At 35.5% G+C, this 27,793-nt stretch overlaps 1 protein-coding gene across 6 annotated transcripts in view; it reads left to right on the top strand.

Moving 5' to 3' along the window:
- Positions 1-27,793, top strand: part of LRBA (LPS responsive beige-like anchor protein) — an 841,444-nt gene that overhangs the window by 279,355 nt on the left and 534,296 nt on the right. For all 6 annotated transcript variants that reach the window (XM_064585149.1, XM_064585150.1, XM_064585152.1 and 3 more), the window contains one exon: positions 8,639-8,772. In XM_064585149.1, coding sequence (XP_064441219.1) covers positions 8,639-8,772 — 134 coding nt within the window. The remainder of the gene's footprint in view (positions 1-8,638; positions 8,773-27,793) is intronic.

Below are 27,793 nucleotides of genomic sequence, written 5' to 3'. Positions count from 1 at the left end.
ATCCTACCAATAAGATGATTTAAAAATAATTTTAATATTTAATTTTAATATTACATTTGGAAGTTGTACATAGTTTTGTTTGTTACAAGTTAGAAATCACCTCTACTTACAAATGGCTACTCTTTTGCTGCCAGTATGGTGCCAGCCTTTGTGGGAAAAAAAAAAGGTGGGCATCTGTGGATTCCAGTAGACTCAGGAATTCAAGAAGGTGTTCAGAGCTGACAGCTTGAGAAAGCAGACTCTAGATTCTTGACTTTATTCTGCTGCCTAATAAACCTTTTGCTAATGTGCCTGAAAAATTTTTTTATATGTTACTAAACTTTCTGAGATTCTACCTATAAGACATGTATGTATTGAGTTATTAAACATACTCTTTTTCAAACATCGTAATTTTTATCTGGATATAAACTCTAACTTACAGAGAAGTTGAAGAACTTTATATGCCAGTTAAAAGAACTTCTGTTTTTCTGGAGTCATTTGAAAGGAAGTTGACACAATAGTCCATCCCCTTTGAATATTTTATTGTATATATTCTACATAACCACAATACATTAGTCAAAATAAAGAAATTAATACTGATATAATACTACGCTCTAATCTTCAAACACCCTTTAAGTTTCACTAATTGTCTTAATACTATCCTTTATAGTAGAAGGATCCATTTCAGAATTATGTGTTGTATTTTGTTGTGTCTCTGTTCTCCTTTAATCTGGAAGAACAGTTCTTTAGTCTTTCCTTGAATTTAATGATCTTGACATTAGGAGATGATAGCCCAGCTGTTTTGTAGAATATCTCTCAGATTTGTCTAATGTTTCTTTAGTATTATATTGAAGTTAATGCATTTTTGTCAGGAAAATTGCAGAAGTGGCTCTTTTGCTTCTCATTGCATTCCAACAGGTGGCACACATGGTTTTATTTTATTACTGCTGATCTTCTTTCTAATCATTTATTAAAGTGATATTTTCTAGGTTTCTCCACTGTCAAAGTACTTCTTGTAAAGAGATACTGTGAAACTCTATCATCCTGATCAAATGAATTCAATTCATTTTATGGCTTTATTGTTTCCTCTTTGATTCAGGAGGTTATAATCTATTGTTGTGATTGTTATGCTTTATGTTGATGCTCAGATTGTCTCTGATTTGGCCAGTGAGATTCCTTCAAGTTGTCTTCTGTTTTCTTCTGACATATCCTCATCATCCATTTCCTTCTGTCATTTATTTGTGTCTCCTCTTCTTTTTATTTCCTCTCATCTCCTAGTTTTCTACTTCAGACTTGCTGTGGGTTGGAACACTAGGTATCCGCTGGTAAAAATTGTTTACAGTAATTAAGATGCTCTGAAAGAACGCAGGGAATATATAATTTTAGTGGAGAGTATTTTTGCCATCATCCTTTGTCATCTTGTTCCTTCTACCTCTGCTTAAAGATGAGGTCAATGTGCTGGTTTGATGAGATTGACAAATTCTAAATTTTGGGTAAATAGCATATTGGTGTATTTATATTGTGACATTACAGGTCAAGTGGCTACTAAATTGTGCTGTCTTCTTTTTTTAATAGGCTTTATAACATAGGAGTTAAAGTATTGATTCTAGAAATCAGACAAAACTGAGTTTGAGTTCTGGCTCTATCACTTATTAGTGAATTTGGACTAGTTATCCCACTGAGCTTCAGCTTCCTAATCCTTAAATAGTGTGATACTACACAGCTAAAGACAAAAGACCATAAAAAGCAGATGGGAATGTATGTATTGATGGGAAATGATATTGAAGAGATATTAATCTATAACGCTTAGCATGAAGAAATCACTCAATAAATGTGAACCTAGCTATCCCACCTAATAAGACATTTAGGCATTGCTGCTTTCTGTTGTGTGTATGTATAGACACTAAATATTTGGAATACATATTACAGATAAAAGGATTATATTCCGTGTGTGTGTTTGTGTGTGTATAAAATGTTAAATAAATAAAATGACTAATCTAGAAAAATTAACAAATAACGGGAACAGGTAGTTCATATACAAGAAGATAAATACTGTTTATATGCAAATGTAAAGACGGTCTGTATCACTAATAATGAAGGAAATAAAAATTTAAATAACCATGAGATAATTTCATTTGATTAAATTAGCAGAAGTTTAAAAGATGATACCTAGTGTTACTGAGGGCGTGAAAAAACACTTTTATATTGTCGAGAGGGCATATTAATACAATTTATTTGAGGGAAAATTGGCATTATTAAAATTTAAAATATGTAAACTTAAATTCTACTAGAAATTAAATCAGAAGATACACGCAAGTATAAAATATTTTCTGCTGGAGAAATTTCATAGTTAAGCTTTTACTCTGTGAAGGACTAGTCTAAAAGCATTTTTTAGGTAGGTAGGTTCAAAGGTAGATAGATACTATTTTTTATTCTTACTTTACAGATGAAGAAACTGAGGCACAGGGAAATTAAGTAGGTAATTAAGCTCTTATTCTAGTAAATGGTGGAAGTAAGATTTGAAGCATGGATGACTGATTCTAGACCTTGTCATTTGGCTGTGTTATGCAAACATAGTTGCCAATCTATGAAGGATTGGTTCCATGTGTTATTTTCTATACATATAGTAAATAGTATGCAGCCATTAAAGTGAGAAAAGCAGAACACTATTTGTTGATATAAAATGGTATTGTAGATATATTATTAAATGAAAAAGTAGTATACAAAATGGCTTGGAATTTATGATCTTTTTAAAAAATAGATACATCTGTTCACATATGCCTCAAGATGTATATAAAACTGTTCATGGCAATGGCTGTATTTTGAGGGTGGGAAGAGGTGTAAATAACTAGTTTTAAAAATATTCTTAATTTTTTTCTACTTTATTTTTATTATGTTATGTTAATCTAAAATATTCTTAATTTTCATTATTTAAATTTTGTATTAATCTTAGGTTGAGTAGTCAAATACTTAAGTGAGGGTAGATTTTTAAATTTAATATATCTTCCTAATCTAGTCAAAGAGAGTTTCCTTATATGTGTCCCAATTTGAAAATATTGGGACATTTTTTCTTTTAAAAATGTGTAGAAATTAAATCTGTGCCTTAGTGATGCCTTCAGTGAGTGAGTTACGAACTTATTTAGGGAAACCATTCCTCAGTAATACATATTAAGGGGTTTATTGAAATAGAATACAAAGGGGAATTTTTGTGATAGTATTTTTCAGGGTGTTATTTGGAACTTATATGTCTGGTATGCACTTAACATATTGTCTGATGGCAAGCAAAGTGCTTTGTTTTTTCCCCTTTCTTTTTCTTAGCAAGAGACACCTTTTGAAAAACTATTTTCATGCAGGCTTAGACCAGTGGAATATCTTTGGGAATTTCAAAGCATCCCTCTGATCATGTATTTATCTCTGGAATGCTGTGTCAGAAATCACAAGTCTCCTCATATCTTAAGAATTATCGACTCCCAAGCAATAGCTGGAAAGTTTAGAGTAACAGCTACATGAGTGGAACCTTGCTGAAAGGCTGCCAGGTTGTGGGCCTTTGTGGATGGCAAGGTGTTTGTGTTCATTCCCATGCCAAAGTTCTTGCTCTTATCTAATTTGAAGATCCTCTCTGGTGATTAGTGGATGCCCGGGATTTATCTTGATAAAGTTCAAGGGCTTGTCTGGCTTTTCAGTTAGATCCTTAGGGAGTAAAGTGCTAGGGTTAAAATGCTCTTTTCTCCTTTAGTGAACTATTTGCATGTTAAATAAAATAGCATTTATGTGAAAGTTTATGATATTTGAAACTGATACAGTTCTGCAGTGGAACTTCTGAGCCTTAGTGATCTGGAAGACATTTGCTCTTTGTTGTGACAAAAAGAAACTTTCACAGAAGTCTCCCTTGTTCATATTTTTAAAAAGTCAGCAGTGTTTACACTTTCTATATGTGGAATGTTAGGAAAATTACTTCTTTGTCATCTGTAAAATGGGGATGATAATATGTAGTTCTTAATTTAATTCATGGATTGTTATAAATAATTCATATATATTCTAAGTGTAGTAAATTACAGATACTAATTATTCATTAAAGTCAGTGAGTTTGTAAAGAAAATTATAATACGTGGGGTGCCTGGGTGGCTCAGTTGGGTAAGCATCCAACTCTTGATTTTGGCTCAGGTCATGATCTCAGGGTCTTGGGATTGAGCCCTGGGTAGGGCTCTGTGCTCAGTGGGGAGTCTGCTTCTCTTCCTCTCCCTCTGCCCTCCCCCCCACGAGTTCTCTCTCTCTCTCTCCCCCCACAAAAGTAAATAAATGTTTAAATCTTAAAAAAAATTATAATATGTAAAATTTTATACTTTAATATTTGGTTTTTAATTGACAGTTTGGAAAGTTAGCTTTAAAACTAAAAGTCGTATCTGTCTTACAAATTCTTTATGCCAAAAAGTTTGAAGTGCTTTTTATTAAAGTTGATGGCAGATACTAAAAATTTAAAGTTATTTACTTCTTAAATATTAACAAGGATTTCATTTTGTCTCTTAAATAGAAACTTAAGCTGTACCCTGAGAACAAAGCCAGAAATATCCCTAGCACATTGCTTGGCATATAGGATCTCAAACTTGTGCCAAATGTATGCTGCATTTTCTTTGTGTTTTCCAAAGCATTTTAGAAAAATGTGACATGTTAGTCCTTTCATGATCATTCTTGAGTAATGGTAAAGATAAATTTCTGCAGTTTTTTAACTGTAGCACATGCTTTATTATAAATGTAAATTTACACTTACATACATGATAAATAACATACATGATAAATATAATAGCTTAAAGATCACCTTTATTGAAAACTTTAATCTTTTACATGGAAACCTTATGATAATGGAAACAATAAAAGAAAGGAAAATATCCTGAAATTTGCCTGCTGCTTTTTCTTTAAATTGGATCATTATGACTTTGAATTTTGTTTTTATGTGACCCAGAGCTGAAGCATTATTATTTTGCTTCCTCAGAAATGACTTGAATCAGCCAAAGAATTTGGAAATTGATTAATTTTATTTCTCATTACATATTAATAATTATTTTAATTATTAAATAATTATAAATATTTATAATAATTATTAATAAGTAGGCTAAAGAATTGAGAACTTTCTCCATTTGTGAGCATATGTATTTTTTATTTTAGTAATATATGCATAATTTTATATCTTGAAATCTTTATTATTATTGCTTATAGGTGATTATACTATAGCATTCTGTTTAAATGTTAAAATGATTGTGGTAATGGTTGCACAACTCTGTGAACATACTAAAAACCATTTAATTGTACACTTAAATTGTGTGATATATGAATTATATCTCAATGAAACTTTAGAAAAAGCTCAATATGAGAAAATAGTTCATTTGGAGGCTCTTTAGACAAACCTGGAATTACAGGGCGTTTACTTTGGCAAGTTACTTTACCTGTCTGAGCTTTACTATTTTAACTTTTAAAGTGGAAGTAATATGGAGGCTCCTGGGTGGCTCAGTCGTTAAGCGTCTGCCTTCGGCTCAGGTCATGATCCCAGGGTCCTGGGATCGAGCCCCGCATCAGGCTCCCTGCTCGGCGGGAAGCCTGCTTCTCCTTCTCCCACTTCCCCTGCTTGTGTTCCCTCTCTCGCTATGTCTCTCTCTCTCTCTCAAATAAATAAATAAAATCTTAAAAAAAAATAAAGTGGAAGTAATATGTATGTTAGGATTGTTTGGAGAATTAAGTAATAATTCTTGGCATATCGTCAGTTTAAATCACAGCTATTAAGTTATAAATTTATATAGGATCATGTGGAAACACGAAGAATAGTGCATTATGAACTTGGACTTGGAGATTCGGGGGAGGCTTACCTGTAAGCAAGGTTTTGAAAGGTGAGAAAGAAGAGGTTACTGGCAATCAGGGCTAAGAGGAAGGTATTTTAGCTGAGGAATAACATACACAAAGGGTTGGATTTGTGAAATGACATACATGCTCAGGAACTGTAGGAGCATATTGCAGAAGTGTGTGAGGAATGCTGGATTAAATGTAAATTCATGTAGGTAGCCACACTTTAGATGTATTAGGAATGAGAATATGAGAAAGATCTTAGAAAATAAATATTTGCTCAACTGTAATAAAGAATATACATGATTGATAGCATTGTTAATGGTAGTAGCTTTAAGGGTTAGAAATGAGATCAAGTTTTTCTTACCTTTAATTAACCATCTTGTCTTGGACCAATAGAGGTTGTACATGTTAAGGAACATCTATAGTAAATTTTTTTCTGTTACCAGTTTTCCAATGTTTCATTATGAAAATGTTCAAACAGAGAAATTGAAAGAATGGTACAGTGACCCCATCACTGAGATACTGCAGTTAACCTTTAACTCTATTTGCTTCATCATAAATTCTTCATATATCCGTCCTTCTATCCATCAGTCTTATTTTTTATGTGTTTCAGCAGACATCAGTTCACTTCATAAGCATTTCAGCATGCAGATCTTTAACTAGAGATCAGTACAGTTTTTTTAAGGTAAAATGTACGTGCATTGAAAGGCACAGTTCTTAAATGTACCATTTGATGAATTTTGACAACTTTGTACACCCATGTAACCCAGATCCTCAATCAAGACATCATCAGTCTTGAAAGTTCCCTCATGTGCCTTCCCCGCTAGAGGCAATTATTCTTCTGATTCTTTTCTACTGTAGGTTAGTTTTGCCTTTTCTAGAACTTCATGTAAAAGGAAATAACAAAGTTTGTGTTCTGTATAAGACTTTCTTCCCTCAACATAATGCTTTTGAAATTCACCTATGTTATGTTTATCAGTAGTTTCTGTTAATTGCTGAGTATTGTTTTGTTGTATAAGCATATCACTTATTTATTTTTCTTTGAAAGGATTCTGAGCTGTTTCTAGTTTTTGGCTATTGGATAAGGCCTCTTGAACATTATTGTACACATTTTTTGTGGGCATAAGTTATCTTGAGGAAATTCCTAAGAGTGGGCTTGTACATAGGTTAGTTTTATGTCTTAAATTTCAGTTATGGAAAAAACAATTTCAGTTTTCTAAATACTATTTTCTGTTGCTCATTTCAGTGCTTAACTATTATATGAGTGAACTAGATCTTACTAGTTCTTTCTTTTGTGAACAAATGTGAAAGTGAATTCTACATAGCACTCCTCCCTCCAAAATAGGTTGCTAAGGAATGTACTTAGAGATTTTCTTAAACAATAGGTTTATGAATTTCTGCCTTGAGTGGGAAATGCATAAATTATATTTTGTATTATTTTGAGTGTACCGCTAGTGCGCGGTCATATCTACTCCCCCTAAAGTCAATAATCTTCATCTGATATAAGCTACCATGATTTAAGCACACCATTTTGGATTCAGGGCTCAGGTGGCTGTTGCTTCTATTTTTTAGTGTATAGTTAACATTGGCAGTCACCCTTATAATGATGTGACACCAGCTACCCCCAAGTACATTGAATAAGCCATGCCTAACACAAGAGAACTTGATTTAATTGGCAACAGTGTTTGCTGTCGCATGATAGGCACTGAAGTAAAACAGAACCTATTTCGCTTTGTATTGTCTTTCTTTGGTATAACAACAAAAACAAAATACATTTTTAAGATACTGGAATTACATAATTTCCACTTTTGAATACATTTATTGGGATCAAGTATTTAAGTAACTTTATTTAGAAACTGAATACTTTAAAGCTGTTAAGGGAATACTTGAAGCTTGCAGTTACAATATTGTCAACAAAAGATGTGATTAAATAAATTGAATGTTGAAGACTTTAGGCTTATGGTTAACACCAGGTAATTAAAAGTAAGCACTGCTGTGGGAGTGCATTATATATCAGCTGTCCTCTTTACCTCATTAGCTGAGTTTTTGCATGTTTATGGAGCTAACTTCAATTAAAAATGCCTTTTAGTTATGCCTAATAAGGTCTTTTAGTTACTATTTTGGTATAAAGTATTACACTTTAATTGAAATTGGTGTATCATAAATACCTGTGTTTGAATAATAGACAAAATGAACAAATTTGATTATTTGGAATTTTTTGCATCTAGCTTTTATACCTATGCATTGTTTTTTCGATATAATATTATCAAAAGATAGTCTTTGGGGCTTAAAAAGAAAAACTTGGACTATATACATGTTAAAAATTGTTTATTATGTTTTTTTTTTTTTTTACCTTATAAGATTTCTAAGGTTTTATGATTTCAAATTAGTGGTGCTTTAAAATCCATGTAGAAACATGTTGAGTTTTCTGCTTCAGTTCTGAGGTTAAGAAAAAGTTAATTACTTTTCCACTTGAGTGCCAAAATCCCCTTTTTATATACCTTTGGTTATATTTTATTTAAGTTGGATAATTAAAGATGATCATAAATTTAAAGAATATTATATAGTAATTGTAAGTTCAAATGTTATAATGGATTATTATATTTCCATAGGACATTGTCTTCATTCTAAAACACTGAAATTCAGATAAATATGAATGCCATTGGAGAGATTTCTTGTTGAGAGAATATTCTAAATTGTACATCAAAATAGAAAAGTGTAAATTATAAAAAGAAATTAGTTTCCTACTTTCTATTTTGAAATTAATGTAATTAGGTTGAGTGACCTTTTCTGTTTTAAAATCTATTTACTTTCTTTATTACAGAAGTGTCATCATTGCAACAAAAAAATCAGCAGTCTTACCTTCCACACTTAGTACAAGTTTACCTACCAGTGCTGTCAGTGCGGTTTCTTCAGTAGATTCAAGCCAAGCCTCAGATGTAGGAGGAGAATCACCTGGTGAGTTAGTTAGTAATGATTTGAACAAAAAAGTTTTTAGATCCCATTTTTACAAAGTTGAGGATTTTTGATAAAGTTATTTTGTTAGGCATTTTATAAATCATTATGCTTTTATAGTATTCTGTTGATTGTTTCATAATTTTCAAAATAAATTTGAGCAGCATCAAATAAATTATATCAAGTTATTTCAGTATTTTCGTCACTTAAAGAACTTTTTCTTAATATTTAATGATAAGAGGAAATGTTCACAGTTGGTTAAGTTAAAAAAAATATGTGCAATACTTTACATATACCATGTAACTGTAGCTATGTGAAGTATATGTCTTTTATACATGGAGAAAGCTAGGAAATATACTCTGAAGTTACTTGATTATTTCCATGTGGTTGAACTACTGGCAGTTTTGATTTTTTAAGTTTCATGTTAGTGTCTTTTTCAAACGTTTATCATTAATCTTGTATTATATTTATACATAATTATACACTATTCAATTTATTGAAAAAAAAATTTCTACCTGGAAACTAAAATCTGTAGTAGTAGTATACAGAGTTTTGTGCTGTGTTGCCTTTTATTTTATTAAAAATTAAAAAAAAACCAAATAGGCCTTACTTATTTCAGTTTTAGGTTACAGAAAAATGGAATGGAAAGTACAGAGTTCCATATACTACCTCAGCATTCCCAATTCCCATTACTTCCCATTCCCTATTACTAACATCTTACAGTAGTGTGGTACATTTTTTCGTCATTGTTCTAGTGAGAAAATATGAAAGAAAATAAATGTAGAACTCTACCAGATTTTTCCATTATACTCTGATACTTTTGTTTTACTTTGGAGGAGAAACAGTTTGGTAATCTATATTAGGCTGGATGAAATTTCTGTTTTTTCACCCCCATCCAAAAACCCCTAAAAAAAAAAAAAATCAGCTGTGATTTTTCTAGAGCTGCTTCAATTGGGAAAAAGGCAGAAGGTACTTACGTTATGAAATTGTAGGCCATCTTTTAAACTCAGTGTTAGTGAATTTCTAATAACTTCCCAGAGCAAATGTAGTAAGTTTAGAGGTTCACAGTACACTGAGTAAAATATTTTCATCTTATTTTGAATATATTGCCTTTTAATTTCAGTTTATGGGACAAAGTAATTAAAGCAGTCCTCTGATTGCTTTTAAAATATTTTTCAAAATTTAAATCATGCAGTCTTCAAAAGATAAACAGGAAGCTGAGAGATATGTGGGCAATATTGGATATAAAACAGTATGATACATTTATTTCTGAAGCATTGTATTTTTTCCAGCATATCCATTATTATATAAACTCACCCTGAAGAACCATATGCAGAATTACAAAATAATTTGCTATTTTGAAGACTATTTACTTATTGGCAAACCCCCACAAAACCCTGTATCCAGCCTATAATGTACCCTTTCCCCCCATTATTTAAATTTTGTTTAATTTCCGGTGATGTTTCTCAGATAGTTCCCAGGCTTTCCCATTTTGTGCTAGAATTGTTAGCTCTTTCCTTCTCCCTGAAACCCCTTAATTAAGAAAAAAATTCCTCATTAAGTTATTCCAAATCTTTGTGGTAATGGTCTTTGTTTTTATCATTTGTTTTTCATAACTGACCCTTTCCTCTTTCACTGTGCTCTTGTTGTCATTGTTATATGGTGTCTCCAGTTTACTTTCTTTCTTTTTTTTTATTATTATGTTATGTTAATCACCATACATCATTAGTTTTTGATGTAGTGTTCCATGATTCATTGTTTGTGTATAACACCCAGTGCTCCATTCAATATACCTGCCCTCTCTAATACCCATCACCAGACTAGCCCATCCCCCCATGCTCCTCCCCTCTAGAACCCTCAGTTTGTTTCTCAGAGTCCATAGTCTCTCATGGTTCGTCTCCCTCCGATTTCCCCCCCTTCATTCTTCCTCTCCTGCTATCGTCTTTTTTTTTTTTTAACATATAATGTATTAATTGTTTCAGAGGTACAGGGCTGTGATTCAACAGTCTTACACAATTCACAGTTTACTTTATTTCTATTCCATTCCATTAATTGCTGACATGAACCTTACTACCTTGATAGGGAAAATCTAACTCAATATAGTGTTTTCAGTCATTGTACTTCTCACTCTCCTACAGCCCCACTTTACATACTTTTGTTTACCATACTTGCCCATGTATTCTGTTCTTTTTCCACTTGGAATCCAAACCCCACAAATAGTTTTCTCTTCACCATCAATATTTTTAACTGAGAGATTTTTGTTTTCTTTTTGGTAGGTCTCTTAATTTGTTATTTCCCATTAAAAAAAATAGGCGACATATATATTTAAGTTTATTTTCCTCCTTCTGGTTCAAGCAAGAATTGGGAGAAAATGATTTGTGGATGAATTGGTAGTTGTAATTGCATGCTGAGCTGGGCAGTTTATTCTTTTTTTTTTTTTTTTTTTTAAGATTTTATTTATTTAGTAGAGAGAGAGCCAGGGGAGGAGCAGAGGGTGAAGGACAAGCAGGGGCTCGATCCTGGGACCCTGAGATCATGACCTGAGCTGAAATTAAGAGTCTGATGCTTAACTGACTGAGCCACCCAGGCACCCCTGGCCAGTTTATTCTTGCAGATCTGGGTGAGTTAGGTATTAGCCTTGGTTTGATCTTGTATTATTTTCTTTGTATGAGGATATAGTCAATACCTGTTCTTGTGAATCTTAAACCTTAAATCTTTGTGCCTTGGGATGACTTCAGTTCTGAATTTTATAGTGAGTCAGCAACAAAAAATGAACTGCTAAAATTTATTAATAGATTATTGATTAATAAAAAATATACTTGATAGTACATGGTACAATAGCAAAAAGTGGGAATTTCCTTGGAAGAAAACATGTAAATATAAAACATAAAATCGGACTTTTGTAGCAGAAACATTTAAACTATTTAGAAATTTTGGTATCAAAATGGGATTTCTAAATTTTACATGTGACACAATCAAAGAGAAACTAGAATTAGATAGTTGGATCCCAGAAAAAGAATTAGAGCTTGTCAGCTTTATGTGAGGTCAGAGATTCTTCTGTCATAATATTATCACCAACTAAAAAACAAAACAAACTAACAAAAAAGCAGAAGTAGACCCATAAATACAGAGAACAAACTGGTGGTTGCCAGAACAAAGGGGCATGGGGGGATGGGTGAAATGGGTGAATGGGAGTGGGAGATACAGGCTTCCAGTTATAGCATGAATAAGTCATATAGCATAGGAAATACATAGTCATTGGTACTGTAATTGCATTGTATGGTGACAGGTAGTAATCACACTTGTGGTGAGTATATCATAATGTAGAGAATTGTGGAATCACTATGTTGTACACCTGAAACTAGTGTAACATTGTGTGTCAACTGTACTTAAAAAAAAATCACCCAAATCTATAACTTTGCAAAAAAAATGAAGATTTGTACATTTACATTTTAAACTGTGCATTACTGAAACTGTGCTTAGTATACAGATTTTGATTATCATACAAATTTTGGTTATTATACAGATTTCAGATTTTAGTTTGAATAATATTCCTTAGCTTCTGTAACATTTTATTAGCAAAAAAAGGATAGTCTATTAATAACAATGGCAAATCTTTCTTAGTAACTGATTTATCAGAGAACAAGGTATACCCTTGGTATATGCATATTTTAAAAGAAAGCTAAAAGAGGAAACAGTTTTAGTAAATATATCAAAATCTGGAAATTTTAAAGTTACTCATCAGTACAGGTTTGATTGCCCAGAATACAGTATATGTTAAGATGCCATTACTCTTTTTTCAGATATGCTAAAATGTTTTTTTCTACCATGATGCAAAGCATAAGTGATTAAAACAAAAATGAAGCTAACCCAATAAAGGAACTAAATAGGCTGTTTTTTCAGTAATTTATATGCTGGGTGTTTGCTAGTTTGTAAAATATAATAATTATATTTCTCATTAGAATATTAGGCTCTGTTCTATTTATCAGAGTCATGCATATTTATTAATTAGCATGTTTAACATTTAAGAAAAATATTTGATTCTTTGCTTTGTATGAAGTTTGACCCAAGAGACTTATATTTACTCAATCAAGACAAGTTTCTTTTATTTAATAAAGAGTTTTTACTGGACATATAGACTGTCCCTCCTGCAACTGGTCCAGAATCGGTGAGGAGGTTGGGGGAGTGAAAGGGGGAGGGAGAGGAATTAAAAAAATCTAATGTTTAGGGATTAAATATTGGCACTTGTTTTAATGATACTTTATTGCAAAGGACATTATTTATTTAGACCCTTAGGGACTTTGAATAAACAGTTGTCTATTCCCTGGATAGATACTAGACAGATGATGTATTTGCATTTTCCTTTTTGTTCATTTGAATGTCTGGAAAACTGTCAGTTTGAAGGAGCCAGTTTATCAGGGCAGTGATAAGGAAAAGATAAGTCAGTATCATTCCACATGTTCAAAGTAGCTTCTGCATTTACATATGTGTGATTGTGTATTAAAGATATTTAATGTTAATTTAAAACAATAAATTAGTCATAAATTTATGATTTTATCTGAGTTGAAAAATGCAAAATATTTGGAAATTACATTTTTTCAGTGGCAGAAATGGAGGACAACCCCTATGAAATTACTGATACATTAGTTTAATTTTTTAATGTGGTGTTTTCCTCCAATAATTATTGCTAGTTGATTTTTTAAAAGTTTTTATTTAAATTTCAGTGTAATATTAGTTTCAGGTATACAATTTAGTGATTCCATGCAACACCCAGTGCTCATCACAACAAATGTACCCTTTAATCCCCATCACCTATGTCACCCATCCCTCCCACCTTTTTATCTTTGTTGGTAAAGTGTTCTCTTATTATTGAAAAAGACTGTTTATAGAATCTTTTTTTACTGAGTCTCTTTTAGGTTTGAAAATTGGCAACACTTGTAGGGTAGTGTCAGGGAGGCATTTTTGTTACTGTTTTATTTAGAGCCACCATTTCTCCTTGTCTTCTTTAGACTTTGGATATGCATTTCAGCTTGTTAAAATTAGAGTCAGCACAGTAAAAGCTATTTTTGTTTTGTAATTACTACCTAGAGCCTCATACAAATATTTTCTTGAGATTTATTACTTCTGTCTTTACTTTTAAATAGATGGGACTTTATACTTTCCTTTTTTTCAGGTTCAGAGAAGTTCGAGAAAAACTACCAGTAGTTATACTCTAAATAAAGGTGGTCTTTAAAAACTTTCACCAAATAAAAGAAATGAAGCTCAGAAATAGTTAATTAATCACTAGTAATAGAAGTCAATGGCCAGTTACGGTTTAGTGATCATATTGCTGTCAAGGATTTAGAGAATTGGAGGTGTCATTAACTGACTAAAATAAAGATATATGGTCTCTGAAGTACTTCATTGAGTTTTGTGTAGAAATAGAAGGATGGACCTGAGTCTCAGAAATTCCAGATACTGAGCAGTGAAAGATTCTTTTCAACTTTACCTTGTTTTGCCCTCTAGTTTGAAATTTTAATGGGGAAAAAAAATGAGAAAATGGAAAACTTTTGATTGTGAAATGGGAATTCATATATGTACTTTAAAAATTGTCATTATAAAGAAATGTGTGCTTTAACTTCACCTTAAAATTAATACTATGCATTAGGATAGATTCCATTCAGTTTCTTAGGGTTTTTATGTACAGTTAGCTTTCAATTGAGCAAGATGGTGAGGAGGAGTGGAAGACAGAGATAAATAAAAATCCCAGTAAAAAGAAAAGTTAATTCTGATTTTTTAGGGAATGGGAAGGAAATGTGTTATGGAAAAGAGAGACTCACAACTTCATCTTGTAGGAATATTCTCACTCTAAGAGGGGTAGGCTCAGTAATTGTCCAAAGGTTAATTGTCTAAGATTGCTACAATATCCTACCCCAGAGGAACCAAGCCTGTGGGGGGGTCAAACAGTCTAGATTTCTGAATCTCTATGTTTGACTTAGAGTTAGTGATCAGAACTGAATCAGAACTGTTGATCTAGTTCTGCCTGAAGACCAAGCATATTTCAGGGAAGGTCAAGTTGTCCCAGATCCTTGCTGGTTAGAGCCTGGCTGTTTATCTGTACCTGTAACTAATTTTATTTGCCTTACCTAAGAGAGTAAGTTGAATCAAAATGCCCAGATAGAAATGAAGTGAGCCTGAGGAAATTATCGGAGTGGAGTGAGGCAGTACAGGCTTTTAATAAAAATATTTTCTTGTACAGTGGCTGGATTTACCAAATGTTTATGGCTATGTTTTGTTTTATGCCAATCTGGATAAATGAAATTGTCGGAAATCCACTTTTTTAACAGTTAAATCTGGGTTTGATTCTTTGCTTTATAACTTCTAGACTTTTAAACAGATTTGCCTTTGGTTTCTTTAAAAAATTTTTAGAGTAAAGTTTTTAAAAGGTACTTTATAAGCTTCATGTCATTTAAGTTACCTGTACTTAATGTCACATGAATCATCACTGAAGAATCTGGGTGTATTTCAGCCTGTAGTACAGCTTAAAAGGAACTATGATAACTTTAAGTATTTTAAAGGAAGTCATAGAGTAGAAGGGTAAGAAAGGAAGCTATCATTCATTGGGTATTTATTATGGTCCAGGCTCAAAATAATTCTGTGAAGTGTAGGTATCACTATTCATTTTATAGATTAGGAAAATAAAGCAGAGAGCTTAAGTACTTTACCCAAGTCCACTGCTAGTAAGTGGCAGAGCTGTTACTGCTTCCCCCAAACATTTCAGTCATATAACAACCCCGGAAGGGTAGTTATTATCAGAGAAACTGGCCTATATTGATAGAGCTAGGATGCAATTTGAGAATGGTTTGGTTATAGGGGGCTAGTGAGGAAGTCTTTTCTGCTAGTGTAGAACATGTTTTCTAAAGAAATTGGCATGGAAGTTATGTGGGAGATTGATTGTTGAGAACTTGAGAGCTTAGCAGGATTTCCTTTAGATGTGGAAGAGAAAGGCTGTGGTTGAATGACCTAACATTTCTTTTTGAAAGCAGGAAGGGAAATGGATTTCAGGCTGAGAAGAGTAAAGGAACATTTATATTTATTATTAGAATTTAATAGGTAAGTAATATATAAACAGAAGGCTTGACTAAAAATGGATAACAGAAATCATGAATATATAGTAGAGGCACTTAGAAGAGCTCTAGACTTCTGTAGTGCTTCGCAGAAATGTGGGAAAGCAACATTAGAGAATCTACTTTATCTTAGATGCTTCATTTTTTATTTTTTTAAGGATTTTATTTATTTGACAGAGAGAGCAGGAGAGCACAGGTAGGGGGAGCTGCAGAGGGAGAGGGAGAAGCAGACTCTCCTGCTGAGCAAGGAGCCTGACGTGGGGCTTGATGCCAGGACCCTGGGATCTATGACCTGAGCCGAAAGCAGTCGCTTAACCAACTGAGCCACCCAAGCGCCCCTGTCTTAGGTGCTTTACATTTTTTAATTTAAACATCCTAAAAACTGTGTTAAAAATCTGGTGGTATTTCTCTTTTCTAAGTCATACTGGTAAAATGATTTAAAAGGGGCGTTTTAGAATTCTGCATGGCAATAATTACAACACACTTAAGTATTTGTAATGAGTGATAAAAGGTAAATGTCACTATATATAATAATTACAAATTAGGAAGATAAAGATTCCTACAAAAATGCTCAAAAGGTCAGAGTAGTAGTTATTTATGTTACCTGTTTTATTTCTAGTAAAGTGGGAAAATTCAATTTTACTAGTAGTCAAGGAAGTGTAAATTGTTTATTCTTTTTTCAGAGCAATTTGGCAATATGTATCCATATTTAAAGTGTGTGTTTATTGACGTCTAGGAAGTTACCTCAAAAAATCAAGAAGTGGGGCGCCTGGGTGGCTCAGTCGGTTAAATATCCAACTCTTGATTCAGCTCAGATCTTGATCTCAGGGTCGTGAGTTCAAGCTCCTCATTGGGCTCCATACTGGGGCATGGAGCCTACTTTAAAAAAAATCAAGGAGTGCACATAAATTTATGTAAGCAAATACAAAGCACTGTTTATTATGGTAAAGAACTAGGAATGACTCAAGTGAATGTCCCTGGATCCTCATGATTAGAGGCAGATTATGATATACTTCTTTGGTAGGAATATTATGGAACAGGTGGAGAAGAAAAGAATCTAATCACCTGGTGCACAATTTTGTCTTTATTTTAATTCCAGTATAGTTAACATACAGGTCATATTAGTTTCAGGTGTACAATACAGTGATTTAACACTTCCATAATCACCCAGTGCTCATCATATGGTGCACAGTTTTGACTTGTCACAATATTGATGAGCACTTGCATTATTTGATTAACATCTAACTGCCAGTTTTCTATATGGTAAAGTTACTCTTTCCCTTTTGTAATTAATAAGTGTTTTGTGGGATGGTACTTTGAAATTGTTTAAATATCCTGTTCCTCAGATTGTTAATTTATCATATCAGTATGGCCTTTTTGGCTTCCTGTTTTATTGGATGGGTTGTAGTTAGTTATTATTTATTTTTATGCTCAAAATGTCTCCAGTTTGGTTAGTGGTAGTCCCTTCGAGCTGGCTTCTGTGTTTTTGCTAGATTTCTAAAAAATACAACTAGATGTTTCAAGCTCATGTGTACTTTCCTCCAATAGATCTTGAATTGGTCATTTCTCTCTCTTAGTGAAGAATAGTATTTAGAAGAAAGATTTGGACATGAGGTGTTAGGGTATTGTTGCTCCCAAGTCCTCTCGGTGGACAGAACTAGGAACTATATATGGATATGTATTTGAATGAGGGTATATATTTCTTTTCTTTTTTTTTTTTTTTAAAGATTTTATTTATTTATTTGAGAGAGAGAATGAGAGAGAGCATGAGAGGGGGAAGGGTCAGAGGGAGAAGCAGACTCCCTGCTGAGCAGGGAGCCCGATGCGGGACTCGATCCCGGGACTCCAGGATCATGACCTGAGCCAAAGGCAGTAGCTTAACCAACTGAGCCACCCAGGCGCCCGAGGGTATATATTTTATATATACTTTTATGTATTACCTGTATTTAGTGAAACCATGAATTCACACAAATGCTTAATTTCAAATCATTAACTTAAAGTTCTTTTTAGTTTTCTTTTATACTTAAATGCACTCCTCACATTGTTTGAGCTCCTATACTTTGCTCCTGGTCAGTGTAGCCCCCATCCTGATGCAAATGCTTTCCTTGATCTATTTAAGCTAATGGCTTGAGGCCTGACTAGCTTAAGGTTTGGAAAAGAGGGACCTTTTGCTCTTTAAAGCACAGTATTTTTATATTGTAGTCATAATGGGAAAACAACTGGTTTTACTTGTAACGCAAGATTACAGATTCTCAGATACAGATTCTCTTCTTGGCTAACTCTTTCCCTGCCTTCAGACTTTGGTCATAGGTCACCTTCCCTAAGTCTCACCTTGACCACCATACCTAAAGATGCAACCAGCTTTCACTAACCCCCACCCCATGCTTCCATTTCCCCTCAGTCTTCTCTACTATTTCCCATAGCACAACCACCTTCTAGCTTCCAACTTATTTATTATGTTTATTATTTATTGTCTGTCTTCCCCTACAAGGGCTGAACTTTTTGTTTATACAAGAACTGATATATCCCAAGCATCCAGAACAATACCTACTCTTCTATTTGTTCTCAAAAGATAATATTCAATAAATAAATGAGTGAATAAAGCTGCATGCTTGTTTCAGTCCTCGATGTTCACTCAGGAATCTGGTTTCTTTTAGGGTAACCATGCAAATTAAGAATAAGAAAACCTTGGGGCACCTGGGTGGCTCAGTCGGTTAAGTATATAACTCTTGATTTCCACTCAGGTCATGATCTCAGGGTAGTGAGACTGAGCCCTGTGTCAGGGGTCTGTGCTGGGCATGGAACCTGCTTGGGATTCTCTCTCTCCCTTTCCCTCTACCCCTCCCCCAAACACCCCCCCGCGGCCTTAAAAAAAATAAAAAGAACTCTATGCTTTTAAGCCCAGTTAAATTTACTGCCACATTTGGTGTCCTTTTGTAGTGAGGGGGGTGATGGAGATGATCTTCTGTGGCTTACACTTTTGGAATGGAGCTTAGAGGTTCATCTTCACTACAAGTAAATCATTATACTTACACAGTATGTTGAAATTATACAACTGTTTTTCCTCTAGGCGTCTAGTTTATGTGATCTTGAGGTTGTAGCCTGCCAAGATAAAGATTTTAAACAGTTAAACAGTTCTTCCTTACTTAGTCTTTTACCATATCTCGGATTTGAATCTGTTGCTTTCTTGATTTTATCCACTGCTTCCTCTTACAGTTAGGTGTCAACTATGGCTGACTACAATTGTTCAGATGCCTTTGATTATAAAATGTGTTGATTTGAGAAATGCTACCATGTGGAAAAATGTGCATTTTATCCTGATGAAACAGGTTGTTTTGGAAAAGAATTCTTACTTAGAGATTTCTTTAATTCTGGTTCATTTAAAATAATCTGATGATTTTGTCTTTCTCTGCCTGACTTCATCTAAAGTCTCTATCAATGTGCTCTAACCAAAGACCGCCAGGAATAAACCTTTGGCTGAATAAGTTAGTTTAGTGAGGAGAATGCACACAGTGGGGAAAATGTTAGAAATGATTTATTAGAGGGTTTGAGCTTGTATTAGGTGATTTTAGGGAGGGGTTAAGGAAGTGGGGCTTCCTTCTGAATTGGATACTGTTAGGAAGAATGGGTAATTCTATGATGAGATATCCTAATAAATCTCATCTAGAAGCATGGAAACCTAAAGCTATAATTTGTATGAAGTCAGTCATTCATACTAGGATTTAGGATGTTTGACCCTCTTTGTTATTTAGATGGAGTTCATGTTTTTGTCTGTTGGGACATGATTACATGGTGGTATTGTTTTGTGTTGATTCAGCATGATCACAGCATGGCTTTCTCTGATGTTGATGTTTTATGAAATTGTTATATTCAACAAGAGAACACTAAGACCTAGTTGTGGGTTCTAAGCCAGCTCCTAACAACACTAGGCCTAATCAGTATTACCAGGCCAGCTCCTGATGTCAGAGGCTGCTTTTCTACCTTCTCAACTGTTTCTAGCTTCTTTCTTTATGTATGCTAGATGGGCATTTCTTCTTTTATCTCTCCTTTATCTTTCTGTCCACACCACTTGTGTCCTTTTAGGTGCTTCCAGCATACCTATCAGATGCCTGAAGTTTTGAGAACAGATCCAAAACATCAGACCTCTGATAGTGCATATATTCCAGGATCTCTTTTGAGCCACTCTTCTCTTCTGTATCAGCTTTGCATATTCTATGTTTCATTTGCTTCAGTATGTTTCCTGTCTTTTTTGGACTGCTCCTCTATAGAATTGTGATGGGATTTCAGTCTGTATTTGGCACCCATTTAAGATACTGCTTTCAGAAACTGAAAGTTTACTTACTGAATTACAGCTGCAAGCAAGATGTGCATGTCTCTTATACCTATAGTCTCCAGGTTCTAAGGATATCATTGCAGTTGGATTCCAGTGACTCTTACAGTCCCTGTGTCATAGAGGGACACTTGACACTGTATGTGTTTATTCTTTTTCTTCCTAATATTGGCCTTAGAAAAAGCAAATGGCTGTTCTGTTTCCTTAGGTCCTACTCCTAGCTTAAATTGAATGATGTTCTATCCCATATATCTTAATTCTTCAACAGGAACTTTATTTTTCCCCTTTCTTTTTTTTTATTATGTTAATCACCATACATTACATCATTAGTTTTTGATGTAGTGTTCCATGATTCATTGTTTGTGTATAACACCCAGTGCTCCATTTAGTACATGCCCTCTTTAATACCCATCACCAGGCTAACCCATTCCCCCAGACCCTCCCCACTAGAACCCTCAGTTTGTTTCTCAGAGTCCATAGTCTCTCATGGTTCATCTCCGCCTCCGATTCCCCCCTTCATTTTTCCCTTCCTGCTATCTTTGTCTTTTTTTTTTTTTTTTTTTTTTTTTTTTACATATAACGTATTAATTGTTTCAGAGGTACAGGTCTGTGATTCAACAGTCTTACACAATTCACAGCGCTCACCATAGCACATACCCTCCCCAAAGTCTATCATCCAGCCATCCCATCCCTCCCACACCGCACCACTCCAGAAACCCTCAGTTTGTTTCCTGAGATTAAGTATTTCTCCTATCAGTGAGATCATATGATACATGTCTTTCTCTGATTGACTTATTTTGCTCAGCATAATACCCTCCAGTTCCATCCACGTTGTTGCAAATGGCAAGATTTCAATCCTTTTGATGGCTGCATAATATTCCATTGTGTATATATATACCACATCTTCTTTATCCATTCATCTGTCGATGGACATCTTGGCTCTTTCCATAGTTTGGCTATTGTGGACATTGCTGCTATAAACATCGGGGCGCTGCACGTACCCCTTTGGATCACTGCATTTGTATCTTTGGGGTAAATACCCAGTAGTGCAGTTGCTGGGTTGTATGGTAGCTCTATTTTCAACTTTTTGAGGAACCTCCATACTGTTTTCCAGAGTGGCTACACCAGCTTGCATTCCTACCAACAGTGTAGGAGGATTCCCCTTTCTCCACATCCCCGCCAACATCTGTCGTTTCCTGACTTGTTAATTTTAGCCATTCTGACTGGTGTGAGGTGGTATCTCATTGAGGTTTTGATTTGGATTTCCCTGATGCCGAGCAATGTTGAGCACTTTTTCATGTGTCTGTTGGCCCTTTGGATGTCTTCTTTGGGAAAATGTCTGTTCATGTCTTCTGCCCATTTCTTGATTGGATCATTTGTTCTTTGGGTGTTGAGTTTGATAAGTTCTTTATAGATTTTGGATACTAGCCCTTTATCTGATAGGTCATTTGCAAATATCTTCTCCCATTCTGTTGGTTGTCTTTGGGTTTTGTTTACCGTTTCTTTTGTTGTGCAAAAGCTTTTTATCTTGATGAAGTTGCAGTAGTTCATTTTTGTCCTTGATTCCCTTGCCTTTGGCGATGTTTCTAGGAAGAAATTGCTGCAGCTAAGGTCGAAGAGGATGCTGCCTGTGTTCTCCTTTAGGATTTTGATGGACTCCTGTCTCACATTTAGGTCTTTCAACATTTGGAGTCTATTTTTGTGTGTGGTATAAGGAAATGGTCTGGTTTCATTCTCCTGCATGTGGCTGTCCAGTTTACCCAACACCATTTGTTCAAGAGACTGTCTTTTTTCCATTGGACATTCTTTCCTGCTTTGTCGAAGATTAGTTGACCACAGAGTTGAGGGTCCATTTCTGGGCTCTCTATTCTGTTCCATTGATCTGTGTGTCTGTTTTTCTGCCAGTACCATACTGTCTGGATGATGACAGTTTTGTAATAGAGCTGGAAGTCTGGAATTGTGATGCCGCCAGCTTTACTTTTCTTTTTCAACATTCCTCTGGCTATTCAGGGTCTTTTCTGGTTCCATACAAATTTTACGATTATTTGTTCCATTTCTTTGAAAAAGTTGATGGTATTTTGATAGGGATTGCATTGAATGTGTAGATTGCTCTAGGTAGCATTGACATCTTCACAATATTGGTTCTTCCAATCCATGAGCATGGGACGTTTTTCCATTTCTTTGTGTCTTCCTTAATTTCTTTCATGAGTATTTTATAGTTTTCTGTGTACAGATCCTTTGCCTCTTTGGATAGATTTATTCCTAGGTATCTTACGGTTTTGGATCCAATTGTAAATGGGATCGACTCCTTAATTTCTCTTTCTTCTGTCTTGTTGTTGATGTATAGGAATGCCATGGATTTCTGTGCATTGATTTTATATCCTGCCACTTTACTGAATTCCTGTATGAGTTCTAGCAGTTTTGGGGTGGAGTCTTTTGGGTTTTCCACATAAAGGATCATATCATCTGCAAAGAGTGAGAGTTTGACTTCTTCTTTGCCAATTTGGATGCCTTTTATTTCTTTTTGTTGTCTGATGACTATGGCTAGGACTTCTAGTACTATGTTGAATAGCAGTGGTGATAGTGGACATCCCTGCTGTGTTTCTGACCTTAGGGGGAAAGCTCTCAGTTCTTCCCCATTGAAAATGATACTCGCTGTGGGTTTTTCATACATGGCTTTTATGATATTGAGGTATGTACTCTCTATGCCTATAGTCTGAAGAGTTTTGATCAGGAAAGGATGCTGTACTCTGTCCAGTGCTTTTTCTGCATCTATTGAGAGGATCCTATGGTTCTTGTTCTTTCTTTTCTTAATGTATTGTATCACATTGATTGATTTACGGATGTTGAACTAACCTTGCAGCCCAGGGATAAATCCCACTTGGTCGTGGTGAATAATCCTTTTAATGTACTGTTGGATCCTATTGGCTAGTATTTTGGTGAGAATTTTTGCATCCATGTTCATCAAGGTATTGGTCTGTAATTCTCCTTTTTGATGGGGTCTTTGTCTGGTTTTGGGATCAAGGTAATGGTGGCCTCATAAAACGAGTTTGGAAGCTTTCCTTCCATTTCTATTTTTTGGAACAGTTTCAGAAGAATAGGTATTAATTCTTCTTTAAATGTTTGGTAGAATTCCCTGGGAAGCCATCTGGCCCAGGGCTTTTGTTTGGTGGGAGATTTTTGATGACTTCTTCAATTTCCTTAGTGGTGATAGGTCTGTTCAGGTTTTCTATTTCTTCCTGGTTCAGTTTTGGTAGTTGATACATCTCTAGGAATGCATCCATTTCTTCCAGGTTATCTAATTTGCTGGCATAGAGTTGCTCATAATATGTTCTTATAATTGTTTGTATTTCTTTGGTGTTGGTTGTGATCTCTCCTCTTTCATGCATGATTTTGTTGATTTGGGTCCTTTCTCTTTTCTTTTTGATAAGTCTGGCCAGGGGTTTATCAATTTTGTTAATTCCTTCAAAGAACCAGCTCCTAGTTTCGTTGATCTGTTCTACTGTTCTTTTGGTGTCTATTTCATTGATTTCTGCCCTGATCTTTATTATTTCTCTTCTCCTGCTGGGTTTAGGCTTTATTTGTTGCTCTTTCTCCAGCTCCTTTAGGCGTAGGGTTAGGTTGTGTCTTTGAGACCTTTCTTCTTTCTTGAGAAAGGCTTGTATTGCTATATACTTTCCTCTTAGGACTGCCTTTGCTGCATCTCAAAGATTTTGAACAGTTGTGTTTTCATTTTCATTGGCTTCCATGAATTTTTTTAGTTCTTATTTAATTTCCTGGTTGACCCATTCATTCTTTAGTAGGATGCTCTTTAGCCTCCATGTGTTTGAGTTCCTTCCGACTTTCTCTTGTGATTGAGTTCTAGTTTCAAAGCATTGTGGTCTGAAAATATGCAAGGAATGATCCCAATCTTTTGGTATCGTTTGAGACCTCATTTGTGACCTAGGTTGTGATCTCTTCTGGAGAATGTTCCATGGGCACTAGAGAAGAATGTATATTCTGTTGCTTTGGGATGGAGTGTTCTGAATAGATCTGTGAAGTCCATTTGGTCCAGTGTGTCATTTAAAGTCTATTTCCTTGTTGATCTTTTGCTTAGATGTTCTGTCCATTTCAGTGAGGGGGTGTTAAAGTCCTCCACTATTAATTGTATTGTTGTCAATGTGTGTCTTTGCTTTTAATTAATTGGCTTATATAATTGGCTGCTCCCATGTTAGGGGCATACATATTTACAACTGTTAGATCTTCTTGTCGGATAGACCCTTTAAGTAGGATATAGTGTCCTTCCTCATCTCTTATTATAGTCTTTGGTTTAAAATCTAATTTGTCTGATGATAAGGATTGCCACCTCAGCTTTCTTTTGGTGTCCATTAGCATGGTAAATGGTTTCCCCCCGCTCACTTTCAATCTGGGGGTGCCTTTGGGTCTAAAATCAGTCTCTTGCAGACAGCATATCGACGGGTCTTCTTTTTAAATCCAATCTGATATGCTGTGTCTTTTTATTGGGGCATTTAGCCCATTTCCATTCAGGGTAACTATTGAAAGATATGAATTTAGTGCCATTGTATTGCCTGTGAGGTGACTGTTACTGTATATTGTCTGTGTTCCTTTCTGGTCTGTGTTGCTTTTAGGCTCTCTCTTTGCTTAGAGGACCCCTTTCAATATTTCTTGTAGGGCTGGTTTTGTGTTTGCAAATTCCTTTAGTCTTTGTCCTGGAAGCTTTTTTTTTTTAAAGATTTTATTCATTTATCTAACAGAGAGAGACGGCGAGAGAGGGAACACAAGCAGGGGGAGTTGGAGAGGGAGAAGCAGACTCCCCACTGAGCAGGGAGCCTGATGCAGGGCTTGATCCCAGGACCCTGTGATCATGACCTGAGCCGAAGGCAGACGCTTAATGACTGAGCCACCCAGGCGCCCTTTCCTGGAAGCTTTTTATCTCTCCTTCTATTTTCAGTGACAGCCTAGGTGGATATATATTCTTGGCTGCATATTTTTCTCATTTATTGCTCTGAATATATCCTGCCAGTCGTTTCTGGCCTGCCAGGTCTCTGTGGATAGGTGGCCTGCCAGGTCTCTGTGGATAGGTCTGTTGCCAGTCTAATGTTTCTATCATTGTAGGTTACAGATCTCTTCTCCCGAGCCACTTTCAGGATTTTCTCTTTGTCTCTGAGACTCGAAGTTTTACTGTTAGATGTCAGGGTGTTGACTTATTTTTATTGATTTTGAGGGGGGTTTTCTGTTCCCCCTGGATTTTGATGCCTGTTTCTTTCCCCCAAATTAGGGAAGTTCTCTGCCATAATTTGCTCCAATATACCTTCTGCCCCTCTCTCTCTTTCTTTTTCTTCTAGGATCCTAATTATTCTAATATTGTTTTGTCTTATGGTATCACTTATCTCTCGAATTCTGCCCTCTGATCCAGTAGTTGATTATCTCTCTTTTTCTCAGCTTCTTTATTTTCCATCATTTGGTCTTCTATATCACTAATTCTCTCTTCTGCCCCATTTATCCTAGCAGTTAGAGCCTCCATTTTTGATTGCACCTCATTAATAGCCTTTTTGATTTCGACTTGATAAGATTTTAGTTCTTTTATTTCTCCAGAAAGGGTTTCTTTAATATCTCCATGCTCTTTTCAAGCCCAGCTAGTATCTTTAAAATCGTCATTCTGACAACTTACTAAATTCCATATTGATTAGGTCCCTTGCAGTCGGTACTGCCTCTTGTTCTTTCTTTTGAGGTGATTTTTTCTGTCTTGTCATTTTTTCCAGAGGAGAATAGATGAATTAGAGAACAAAATGCTAACAGGGCAACAAAGACCCCAGAAAAATACACACTAACCAAATCAGAAGAGACCTGAAACCGGGGGAAAAGAAAGGGAAAGAAAGAAAAAAAAAAAGAAAAAGAAAAAGATAAAGCAAACAAAAAAGAGAATATGATCAAATTTGATCAGGCTGGTGCAGAGATCAGTGCCACACACTAGATTTTGGGCATATTTTGGTCTGTTAGAAGAAAGTGCCTCCCAAAATTTTAAAGACAGAAAAGCTTTTATATGTAGAAAAATAAAGGTAAATACAAGGAAGGGATGGAATATGACTGTAAAGAAGAAAATTATAAAAGATTTTATAAAAGGAATTGATAAGATTAGAAGTTGGTTGAATAAAGAAGAGGATTTAAAAAAAAAAAAAAAAGAATGTGATCAGGCAGGAGACCAGAACAAAGCCATACACTAGAGATTTAGGGTATATTTTGGTATGTTAGAAGAAAGTGTATCCCAAAATTTTAAAGAGAGAACAACATATATGTATATATTATACATATATATAATATTATATATATTTTATATATAATATAATATACATGTATAATATATATAAAAATAAGCTTAACTACTATGAAGGGATAGAATATGACTTTAGAAATGAAAAATAAAAAAGATTTTTAAAAAGGGGCTCGATAAGATGTTGGTTGAAGAAGGGAAAAAGAAAAATTAAAAAAAAAATTTATAAAATTAACTTTGAAAGACTAAGGAATCATGGTAAAAAAGTCATGAATTCTATTTGCAGTATTCCCCTAGTGCTGGAGTTCTGCCATTCTCACTGATCGGTAAACTTGGTCTTGGCTGGCTATTCTTGCTGATCTTCTGGGGGAAGGGCCTTTTGCCATGGTTCCCAAATGTCTTTGCCAGAGGTGGAATTGCCTTGCCCTTGCCTGACTGGGCTATGTAATCTTCTCGGGTTTGCTCTCCGGAGCTTTTGTTCCCTGCAAGCTTTCCATATAGCTTTGGAGGACGAGAGTGAAAATGGCGGCCTCCCAGTCCGTTCCCCGGAGGAGCCGAGACCTTGGGGCCCTACTCCTCAGTGCGCCCCCAGGGAAAAGCAGTCACTCCTGTCTCCCCAGTCTCTGGCTGCACTCCGCGCTCACCCAGCCTGTGACCCAGTGTTTCTTTCTCTGGCTCACTACCCCGTGTGGAGTCTCCAAACCCAGCAGATCCCTGTGGTGCTTGTCGCACCGCTTCTCCCGGGGGAGGAAGGGGAGTCTCCCCGATCTGTCGCTTGTTGGGTCCGTGCTGGAGGAGCAGTGGCCTGACTGTGCTGCGGATCACGGTTTATGGCAACCCCGAGCTGAGAGCTCACTCCTTGGCTCCGTCTCTGCAGCCGGCTTCCCCACTCCGATACTTGGGAGCTCTGCTGCACTCAGGCACCCCTGGTCTTTCTGTGACCCTGAGGGTCCTGAGACCACACTGTCCAGCGAGGTTTCCACCCCCCGCTTAGCCACTGGAGCGACGTCCCTCAGTGGAGCCAACTTCTAAAAGTTCCGATTTTGGGCTCTGCGGCTCTGTCACTTGCCAGAAGCGGCCAACGGAGGCCCTCTCCCCTGCCATCTGTCTTCCCAAATATTGCCTCGGATTCACTTCTCCGCACGTCCTACCTTCCAGAAAGTGGTCGCTTTTCTGTTCAGAGAGTTGCTGCTATTCTTTTCTTTGATCTTCTTTTAAGTTCGTAGGTGTTCAGAATGGTTTAATCCCTATCTAGCTGAATTCCTGGGACCAGACGAAATTTAGGTCTCCTACCCCTCCGCCATCTTGCTCCTCCCC

This window comes from Mirounga angustirostris, unplaced genomic scaffold (genome assembly GCF_029215605.1).
Source record: "Mirounga angustirostris isolate CCGP_5_RB_7025 unplaced genomic scaffold, mMirAng1.0.hap1 SCAF_2, whole genome shotgun sequence".
Taxonomy (NCBI): domain Eukaryota; kingdom Metazoa; phylum Chordata; class Mammalia; order Carnivora; family Phocidae; genus Mirounga; species Mirounga angustirostris.
This window is presented reverse-complemented; position numbering and strand designations above follow the sequence as displayed.